We start from the raw sequence: 11,663 nt of genomic DNA on the forward strand, positions 1-11,663 counted from the left end.
GTCATTCCACTGACTTCTGTATTTCCCCCATTTATCATAATCACAATGTTTTCTATTTAATGAAATCTTTCGAACTCCTAATACACGAGAAGCAGAAGATTTAAAAACGTGCAGATTGTAGATCACAAAAAAAATAAAGTTCAAGGCCAAATAATAGTCAATTATTTGCTGGGCATCTCAATACTATAAGACGGTCTAACCAACTGTATGAAGAGTTTAGCAATTTACATAAATAAATTCAACGGTAAAAGTTATTTGTTTTTTCTCTCTCTCGCTCTGCAAATGGACCTATGCGTGATTTGTAGCTCCCATCGAGAATTCTTCATTGATATAAACTAGGAGCTAGAATTCAACTAGCGATCAAAGTTTCATAACTTGCCTTTAGCATAGTTACATGCGAAGGAGATGCCGGCAGGGAAAATGTACAATTCAATCCCTCTTTTGAGAATGCACTTCACAACACAAACCATGTCTCCACATTCCTGCCCTATTTAGAGATACGTGATAATTATCGGTGAGACTTCACTCCAATCTATGCAGACTTGCAGGATATGTATGACTCCAATCTATGCAGACTTGCAGGATATGTGTGATGGATGTCTCTTATTCTGTCATCTTTGGGCACCGAATTCAGCATTTCACAACATAATAGCGGACAACCTTGTTTAAAATAATTCCAAAATTCCCTGCTCTGTTAGAAATTGCATTCTTTCCTGTGTAAACTTTCTCTCGTTTTAACCACGGGTCCCGCCATCGATTTTTATTTAATTACCATTTCCTTGCATAACACTTACAATAGTTTGCAAACCGCGGTGGTAAGGTTATGAGACGGTGACCGCTTTGATCGTTTAATGTTGTTAAATTGCGCCCTTGACCACCTTAACAGATGATGGAAGCGCAGCTTCTTGCCGTACATACAGTACCACCCACTCGGCGAATGCTGAGCCGTCTCGAATACTTCAGCGAGGAAAATAATGTTCCCATCTCCCTTTTATAATTCTTACCTTCATTTGCAGAATGCCCCGTCGATTGTGCCGAACAGATAACACAGCAGAGGATCAGAGGGAGAATGCAGATTCGCAAAGCCCAGGCCATTTTGGAGCTGTGATCGACTGTGAGTGGAGCATATCTCTGTGAAGCATGCCAGCATTGATCTGAGGGAGCTGTGATCGCCGTGGAAGTTACCATACACAGCTTTCAGGGTGATGTCAAGTTTGACACTACAGATAAGGAGGAGTCAGCATTGCCTTCCCACTGCCAGCAAAGGGCTGTACCTGGGTCCTAACGCTCACCCACCCCACCATCACAACGGCGAGGATATATTTAATCATGCAAAGATGGGGTTTTTTTTAATGTAATGGCTTGCAGCCGACCCATTTCCAACTAATTCCCACCGCGTACACCTTATTAATTGTAAAGTTATCGCGATTGCCTTTTTCCGAGATCGTGTATGTCTGCATCTTTGTGAGTTGTGTAAGAAGGAACTGCAGATGCTGGTTTACACCGAAGATAAACTCAGCATGCTGGAGTAACTCAAGGGGTCAGACAGCATCTTTGGAATGATGAAGGGTCTCCACCCGAAACGTTACCCATTCCTTTTCTCCAGAGATACTGCCTGACCCGCTGAGTTACTCCAGCATTTTCTGCCTGTCTTTGTAAGTCATGTCAGGTTGGAACGTGGGCCTTCGCTATTTCTGCAGAACTATTTATGGGACACAACGTATAAACTTATTATCTTCGTGCATTGTGAAGTTTTTTTTCAAGCTAATCAAAACGTTACTCTCCTCCATGATGCTCTTTCCCCCTTTCCACCCGCACCCCCCCCCCCCCCCCCCCCCCACTCCCCTCATTCCCATTTTATCCTTCAAGTTCAACATGGCACATCGACTTGATAAACTGTTAGTTATCAGCCACTTGGCTGCATCAAGTATATTTTGGATTTATTTACTTTTAAATAAAATTGCTTTTTGTCACTCCTTCACTGGTAATAATTGTCATCTTCTGACGTTATAAGTTTACAAATGTCCTCTCAAAACGTCTTCATCTCTGTTTCCTTCTTCAAGCCACTTTAAAGGACCCTTCAACATTGATCACATTTTGGTCAACTACCTTAACATTTCCTTACGTAGTTTAATGCCAGAATTGGTTGATCATTCTCCCTAAGGCATTAGATCATTTTTTTAATATCATAAGCCATAAGATCATAAGTGATAGGAGTAGAATTAGGCCATTCAGCCTATCAAGTCTACTCTGTCATTCAATCATGGCTGATCAATCTCTCTCCCCTAAACCCATTCTCCTGCCTTCTCCCCATAACCTCTGACACCCGTACTAATCAAGAATCTATCTATCTCTGCCTTTAATATATCCACTGACTTTGCCACCACAGCATTCTGTGGCAAATATCAAAGACGATAATTACATTTAAATCATAATCTTATTCCAACTGAACTGCATCTAATTACCCATGTTAACATTACTAGTGATTTTTTTCTCTCCACTCAGAGCTTGTCTCCCTATCTTCCAACCTTTCAAAACATCCCATCATAAAGTCTATTGTCAAACCACAAGGCCTTGTATACTATCAATCCATCCAAGTTGCTCTTACTTTGGCTTGATCCCTCTGATTGAACAATCCTCCGTGAAGTGTCTGGGATGTTTCTTTGCATTAGAGACAACATATAAATGGATGTTATGGTTGAAGTTTTTTTAGAATCAAGACACAGGGAACTGTAGATGCAACTCAAGGAAACTTGACCAAATACATCTACCCATTCCCTCCACAGATGCTGCCAGACCCACTGAGTTGCTCCATCACTTTATCTTTTTAGAATGTAAGTTATCAATGCATTGCCATGCCTATTGCTTTACATCTTTAATGGTGAATAAGTTATCTGAATAATTCCATCTGCTACTATCAAGTAGGTTATTAGGGTTGTGTACCACAATGGAGATAGCCATGGAGTGATACAGCGTGGAGCCATGGCCTTTGGCCCAACTTGCCCATACCGGCCAACATGTCCCAGCTGCCCATGTTTGTTCCACATCCCTCCATGTCCCACCTGCCCATTTCTGTTCCATATCCCTCCATACCCATCCTATCCATGTGCCTGTCTAACTGTTTCTTAAACGTTGGGATAGCCCCTGCCTCAACTACCTCCTCTAGCAGCTTGTTTCATGCACCCACCACCCTTTGTGTGAAAATGTTACCCCTCAGATTCCTATTAATGAGATTAAAGGATCGATTCTTTTAATAGGAGATAGTGCCATTGAAGGTCCTAAATTTATACTGTTGTCATCCACTTCTCCAACCCCTATATATCCATCCAGAGTAATAATCAATGTTTAAAGTTGTCATGCTCTATTTGGAATCAGGAGCTGATTTAAGCACAATGTTAGGCTGTGTGTTCTAATCAGCATTCCATCGATTAGCTTAGTTTAGTTTAGTTTATTGTCACGTGTACCGAGGTACAGTAGGAAAACCTTTTGTTGCATGCTACGCAGTCAGCAGGAAGACGACACATGATTACAAACTAGCCATCCACAGTGTATAGTTACATGATAAAGGGAATGACAGTGTTTAGTGCAAGATAAAGCCAGTAAAGTTAGATCAAAGATAGAGATAGTCTGAGGGTCTCCAAAGAGGTAGATACCAGTTTAGGACTGCTCTCTAATTGTTGGTAGGATGGTTCAGTTGCCAGACAACAGCTGGGAAACAGTTGTTTTTCAGCACAAAACACACTCTTTAGAAACATAACAATGCAAAAAGAAAGAGTTACTGGCAGGCAACATTTATTACCCTATGAAGAAGACACTGAATGAAGAACAAATTCAAATTTCTCAATAAAATATGAAAGTGGCATTCTACAAACCATTCCACAAAGATTATTTTTTTTTAAAAACATTATACGCAAAATAAATTTGAAGTTTCAAAATTTCAAAAGCAATAGTTTAAATATAAAATGGAAAGAAATGATACTTTCTGCTTGAATTCAGTAAAGATCAACTATGATGTTGCATAATAATTATACTCAATTGATACTTGACACCTCTCCATTGTCCAGTCCAGTCCAGCCCCAGCAAAAATAAATTGCCGTAGTTTGTATATCATGACATGACTGGCTAACGTAGGCTTCATTTTTTTAAAAGATTACAAGTTGAATTGCATGAGGGCAGCTATTTTCTAGCATTCACTTGATAATTAAAATGATTAAATCTGGATGGAAGTAAATTTTTTGGTAACCAATTGGTGAAGAGTACAAGCACGAGACAGAGAACCTTTTAATGATCTAATTTAATTGATGTGAGTTACATAAACATTTGAAAGAGCGCAGGTCCTTATAATTGAAAGAACACACAGGGTGACACATGAAGTTTCTTCTACTTGCAATGAATCTATTGTGCTTCAGTTTGAACTAGAATCAGCACCCTGACTACAAATTAAATTAATCCAGTCAGCCTTTGTGTGAAAAAATCTTTAAATTTGCAAATTTGGTATAATATGCGTAAAATGTGGCACAGGATGCATCAATTCTATGAGTAGCCCTTTAATGAGTAATATTTTTTTTAAATAAAAAATATGAACAGCATTAATCTGAAATTTAATCAAAAGTCTAAACGTTGCAATGTTGAATATTAGTAATTATTAAAAAAATAAATAACATAAGAGAAAAAAACGGTCTCAGTTTCTCTTTTTTGACTTGATGTCAACTATATATCATCACATATTCTGAACACAGTGACTGAGGATGAGAAAATGACAAATGGAATTTATTGCAAATTTTTTAAAGGTACATGCGCTGATGGATAACATGAAATAATAAGAATCATTTACAGTAGCTTCACTCATTGCACAACTTTTTTATTGTTTATATTTCAATGATAATAAAATGATCACAGCAAAGTTATAAAAACTTGTTAGATGTCATTGTTTTATGATTCTATTCATTATATATTAAATGCCATAATGGGATTTACAATTAAATAAAATTTAAAAAGATTTTTGAATTGGTTATTATGATTATACTCTCCATATTTGACTTGCAGTTATGGGAGAACAATACTCAATAGAAATATAATCCTCAAATAGAATACTCTCATTATTTCTATTCAGCTATTATCTACCGTAACTTCAAAACATGCTACAATTGAAGACTGAGTTTTGAACAAAGGCTGGTATTTTTCCCATGTCTGCATGATTGTACCTTATGATATTACAATTGCATTTATAGTTGGCATATATCTTTTGTGCATTGCAGCCTTTTTCCTTTCATTAAATATATCAAATTGTTTTAGTCTAGATTAGCCTCCTACAGTTCGAATATTTGCAGCCTGGACCACAGATAGCACCATATATCTTAAAGCTTAAATACAAACTATTACAGAGTTCATTAAGTACATCTGCATGTTTGCATTCTGATATAAAATAGCACAAAAAAACCCCATATAACTTGCAGAATGGATTTAACAGGCCAATGTAACAGGTATCTAATCTGACAGCAGCACCTGGACCATAAAATACTGAACCTGAAAAATTTTAGGAATTTCTGGATGAATACCTTCATATTTGGATTACCGTGAATTCGAGAGGGGTGGTGAATCATGTACCTGCCAAAGATAGAAAGGGTGAACTCTTATGATTATGTAGTATTATCAGGAAACAGGCTTTTACCAGAAGATAGACACAAAATGCTCAAGTAACTGAGCGGGTCAGGCAGCATCTCTGGAGGAAAGGAATCCATTCCTTTTCTCCAGAGCTGCTGCCTAACCCGCTGAGTTCTGCCAGCATTTAGTGCCTATCTTTGGTATAAACCAGCATCTGCAGTTCCTTCCTACACATTTTGTAAGCTTTTAGCTGATCTGCATCATGCCTGTTGGCTTAATCTATAAAACTTGCATAGCAAAACATTGGAATATCTTCCCTGATTTTTCACTCAGCTGTGCACAATTTATAAATAGTGCCAGAATTGGTAAATTTTAATTAAGAATTTAAATTTATTTTATAACACACCTTCCATGGTGCATTTTGAAAAAGTTAACTTTAGGGTTTTAACACTCTGTTACTATTATTCTTTTTGTAAATTGGTTATGTTATATTCACACTCATCTTATCCAAGATGAAACCTGCTTGGGAAAAACAAGGGATATTTTCTTTTTCATCCTGACACTGGTTGGAGTTTCATTTTAAGCGTCAGTGTTGCATCTTCATTAAATAGTGTTTTTTTTCTGTTTCTCCTTTTAAGTGTCTCTCAGAGTTATACATTAGGCAGGAATTACCAAGAATTTGGATACCGTCAAAAAAGTTTTTGAATAATGCTGTAAATTGCACCATCTTTTGAAGAGTGAAGATGTTCTTTTTACTTCAGGATTTTTTTGTTTGTTGGACAGCATCAATAATTTATCAATAGTTCATCGTAGATTTTTTTTTTCCATTTCTATTCAATTTCAGACTGAGGTTTCCGTGGGAAGCTGCCCATAAGTTTTTGAGACAAAGGATAATCTGTCACAACACTGCCAAGTGTACTAGATCTTGCTTTTCAGTTCCTGGTCAATTTTAAGTCAAAATGTGTCTGTTCTGTCAGACATGATTGGAATTAAAATTATGTTTTGCAATGCAGATAAGTTTTTTATTGTCATATGAAAAACCTTACTGCTTTAGCCAAATTATTAATCAGTTGATTTATCAAATGATCAAGTTTTAAATGAGTTTTAGTTTAGTTTAGTTTAGAGATACAGCAGCAAACAGGTCCTTCGGCCCGCCAAGTCCGCATAGACCAGCGATCCCTGCACACTAACACAATCCTACACACACGAGGGATAATTTACAATTATACCAAGCCAATTAACCAACAAACCTGTACGTCTTTGGAGTGTGGGAGGAAAGCGAAGATCTCGGAGAAAACCCACGCAGGCCATGGGGAGAACGTACAGAGAAGCACCCACAGTCAGGATCGATCCCAGTCTCTGAAAGGCAGTAGCTCTACCACTATGCCACCATTACTCCATTTGACAAACAGTGAAATAGAGCAATCAATGTTGAATAAACTCAACCCAAAATTATTATAATATTTATGAGAATTCTTAAAACTCTGACTGTTGAAGCTGGAAAGTGACAAAGACCAGGGTAGGCTTTGTGGGAGTGTTTATCTTAACCTACAATAAACTCCTCTAGTAGCTGTGTGCTGCATATTGGACTGGGTTGAACAGTTGGAATTTTATCTGACATCCTATCTTGGCTATATGTGAGTGATCTATACCGACGCTAAGTGAAAAATTCTGAAAATGTTGCTTTTACTAGCACTCATACCTTCATAAACATAATTCTAATAGGAAGAATAACAAGCAAGTAATTTGTTACACATGGATCTGCTTGTTGCTTCAAGTTCCTCATTTCTACAGCACTGGGCTGGTGAATCTATGGTCATTTCTGTAACACAGATTAGGGACTAAATTACTCTATTCAGCTCTTCAATTTCACATTATTTACACCTATTTAAAAATCATTAATACATTCTTGTGTAATCAAAAATATTATGATTCTATTGAAAAAAGTTTATTAGTTGTAAATTATAATATAATGCAGAGTTTATAGGCCATTGTGCTCAAAGTTTAATACTATCACTACTTTTCCTTTAAGAACTTGTGATATCTTCAGAAACCCAAAAGAATATTAAGATAGAGCAGAGGAGGACCATGCATTCAGGTTAATGTACATATAGGCTGAAGTAACAGAGAACAAGAAGTAAACTGGTAGATCGAATGAGGGTGGAAAGCAGGGAAAATACTCAGTGAGTCTGAACTGCAGATGCTGGAAAAATTGAAGGTAGACAAAAATGCTGGGGAAACTCAGCAGGTAAGGCAGCATCTATGGAGCGAAGGAATAGGCGATGTTTTAGGTCGAGACCCTTCTTCAGGCTGATGGTCTGAATTATTATTTACTGATCTTCGAGCTGAAATATGACAACCTTGTCCACGTATGCTAGTAAATCACAACAAGTATTGCGTCATTCCATTCACATACCATAAATATTGTTGTCTCAAATCATCCTTTCAAATAAGAAATACACATATATTTTCAGAATAAAGTCTTTGGCTTCTGTAATTTGCCCCGAGTGTGTAGGATGCGAATGTGCAATAACATAGAACCATTGTGCGGGTGATGGATGGTCGGTGTGGACTCGGTGGGTCGAATGGCCTGTTTCTATGCTGTATCTCTAAAACTAAAACTAAATAAGAAGTACATATATTGTTGAGTTACTCCAGCACATTGTGTCTTTTTGACTTTTACTTATATACTTGATAGTTTGTTAATTTCTGTTAGTTTCCAATCCACAAAGCCAATCAGAATGTCAGAATCCTTACATTTCAGTGCATCCATAGTTACACCCTGTCATTTCAAACGTGATAGGAGCAGAATTAGGCCATTCGGCCCATCAAGCCTACTCCGCCATTCAATCATGGCTGATCTATCTTCCCCTCTTAATCCCATTCTCCTGCCTTCCCCACATGACCCATGACACCCATACTAATCAAGAATTTATCTATCTCTGCCTTAAAAATATTCATTGACTTTACCGCCATAGCCGTCTGTGGCTGTAAATTCCACAGATTGACCACCAACTGATTTGAGAAATTCCTCCTCATCTCCTTCCTAAAGGAAAGTCCTTTAACTGATGCTATGAACTCTGGCCGTAGGCTCTCCCACTAGTGGAAACATCCTCGCCACATCCATGGTCTCCAGGCCTTTCACTATTCGGTAAGTTTCAATGAGGTCCCCCCCCCATCTTTCTATACTCCAGGGAGTAGAGGCCCAGTGCTGCAAATGCTCATCGTTAGGTAACCCACTAATTCCTGGGATGGTCATTTCCTCATTGGCAACCCCAGCCCTTATATCAGCACATGTACTCCACTCCCTAGTTTATGGTATGGATCACCTTGGTTTACTGCCACTTTGTCAATTATCTCTGCAATGCTCTTCTTGGTCCCTTTTGTTTCCCCGTCCTCCCATCTCTTTCATCGCCTTTAAAAAGTCTCTTGGAACATTGCACTGTTTGCACTGGGCTACATTAACTGCACTAAAGGATAGACTTCACAGAATAATAATAATAATGGATGGGATTTATACAGCGCCTTTCTAATACATAGATTCATATATAGATCAGAAACACAGCAGTTCAATTTAGATTTTTGGCTATAAAAACTGGACCAGCAGAGTTCAAAAATGGGGACATGATGTCAAATCACAGGATGTGCAGAAGTAAAATATGAATACTGAAATAAATTACATTAAAAAAAGAGTAATTGTAACTATGAAATTACTAGCTTGAAAAAGTAGTGCCCTTCAAGGGAGTAAATTTGCCATCCTTATTAGGTCTGGCCTCTATGTGACTCGAGATCCATCTCATGTGCTTGATGTTAATTAACTGCTCCGTTCAGGGTTATTACGATAGACAATACATTGCTGACATTGTCAATGCGATTTACAGCTCATCAGTGAATAGATTAAAAAAGCTGCCCATTTGAGCACTGTATGTATGTTGCAGTATCATCATCTTCAGTTTAGTTTAGTTTAGTTTAGTTTAGAGATACAACGTGAAAACAGGCTTTTTGGCCCATGCAGACCAGCAATCCCCATACACTATTACTATCCGACACACTAAGGACAATTTACAATGTTACAGAAGCCAATTAACCTACAAACATGTACGTCTTTGGAGTGTGGGAGGAAACCAAAGATCTAGGAGAAAACCCACGCTGGTTACGGGCAGGGCTGGCCAGAGGAGGTGCGGGGCCCAATTGGGAACAATTATGGTGAGCCCCAGGTTCCCAGCCAAGGTCTGTCAGCCCTGTTATTTAGTATATATTATGAAATTGTACACTAAGGTGCTATGGATTGTACATTGTCTTAATCTCTCCTGCTCTTGACTGACTGTCAGTATCTCCCCCTGGCTTCCAACCGTTACAGTAGCTGCTAATTACCAATAAGCTGCATTATTCCATGCATTATTTAACGAAGGTTTACTAATATTCTGAATGGGCTCTGCGGTTGCAACCTATGTTTCATTGCAATCAATGTGGTCAGGGAGAATGTCGTCCCTGTACAGCTCCCTCCCAATGGGTGGGAATGAAGGGTGGGAATCGGAAGGCTCTCACTCCCCATTCTCTCTCTCTCTCCCTTCTCTCTCTCTCTCCATTCTCTCTCTACCCATTCTCTCTCTCTCTCTCTCGCTCATTCTCCCTCTCTCATCTCTCTCTCCTTCTCTCTCTCTCTCTCTCCCCATTCTCTCTCTCTCTCTCTCTCGCCCCATTCTCTCTCTCTCTCCCCATTCTCTCTCTCTCCCTTCTCCTTCGCTCTCTCGTCTCTCCTCTCCACTCTCCTCCTCCTCGTCCCTCTCTCTCTCACTCTCTCTCTCTCTTCTCATCTCTCGATCTCTCTCTCGTCTCATCCTCTCTCTCTCTCTCTCTCTCTCCTTCGCTCTCTCTCTCCCCTCTCTCCTCTCCCTCCTGCTTCTCTCCTCTCCCCCTTCTCTCTCTCGCTCCTTTCTCCTCTCCTCTTCCTCCTCTCCCCTCTTCTCGTTCTCCTTCTCCCCTCTCTCTCTCTCCTCTCCTCTCTCTCTCTTCTCTCTTCTCATCTTCTCTCCTTTCTCTCTCTCTCCCTTCTCTCTCTCTCCCTTCTCTCTCTCTCTTTCCCTCCCTTCTCTTCTCTATCCCACCCTCCCAGCCATGGCTCCACCCCTCTCTCCACTCGGGGAGATGCGGTGATCAATACAGGGAGGGCCGGGCCACTGATACCAGCCAGTGCCTCCCCAGCCATTGACCTTACCGCCCGTCACTGGTGGCAACTCTACCGCTGCACCACTGTGGCACCCTCTTCTGCCGCCATAAGTGATAACCTTTCATTCTGTGAGGATTTCCATACATATCTCTGTCCACACGAACATCTGTGCAGAGGCCTCAAGTATGGGAATCATATGGGCAAAGGAATAAAGAAACATTCCACCAGATCATTACTGAGCTGTTTTTCTCTCTGTCTGGAGCCAATGATTGAATCACTTTTTATGATAAATTTAGTGAGCAACCTACATTTGCTGTAAAGGTTAAGATGTTATAACTGGAATAAGAAGCGGCTTTACAATTTCAAGAAAGGAAATGATGGCAATTATTGCAGCCGTCAAATTGTACTTCTCCACATTAACTGGTCAGCTTCTTCGTGTTTACTCTGACAAGACAAACTGCTTTTTTTCCTCCATCACAGACATTATTGAGTACTGCATGGTGTGCAATACCCCTGAGGATTAAAATGTTAAAACCCTTAAACTCACAACTGGATCATGTACAAGTACATTTTTCTGAGAAGTGGTAGACTACATTTCATACATCCATGTAATAGCCGAAACCTCACTGAAATTAGGACACTCGGGCTCAGGGGAGCCATATTTGTCCTCTGACAATAGGTAGATTGTCATTTATCCTCTATAGATAGACTGGTGCTGGCAGTTCTTAAACAGTGAGCACACAGTAACATCGAGAAGGCTGCAGAAACCACGTATTATAATCAAACAAATCTGCTGCGCCAAAGCTTCTGCAGAGCTGCAAATTGCAGAGGATACCCCCTCCATATTTGTATAACACAGCATCAACCAAATGTGTGATTGGGCTCATCC

General features: G+C 39.5%; 1 protein-coding gene across 2 annotated transcripts in view; it reads right to left on the reverse strand.

The window, feature by feature from the left end:
• The window catches only part of epha3 (EPH receptor A3), a 224,311-nt gene extending 223,095 nt beyond the window's left edge, over positions 1-1,216 (reverse strand). For both annotated transcript variants that reach the window (XM_033032598.1, XM_033032597.1), the window contains exon 1: positions 1,005-1,216. In XM_033032598.1, the coding sequence (XP_032888489.1) occupies positions 1,005-1,188 (184 nt within the window). In that variant the 5' untranslated portion in view covers positions 1,189-1,216. The remainder of the gene's footprint in view (positions 1-1,004) is intronic.
• Between the last annotated feature and the right edge of the window lie 10,447 nt (positions 1,217-11,663).

The sequence above is a fragment of the Amblyraja radiata genome, chromosome 14 (genome assembly GCF_010909765.2).
Source record: "Amblyraja radiata isolate CabotCenter1 chromosome 14, sAmbRad1.1.pri, whole genome shotgun sequence".
Taxonomy (NCBI): Eukaryota; Metazoa; Chordata; class Chondrichthyes; order Rajiformes; family Rajidae; genus Amblyraja; species Amblyraja radiata.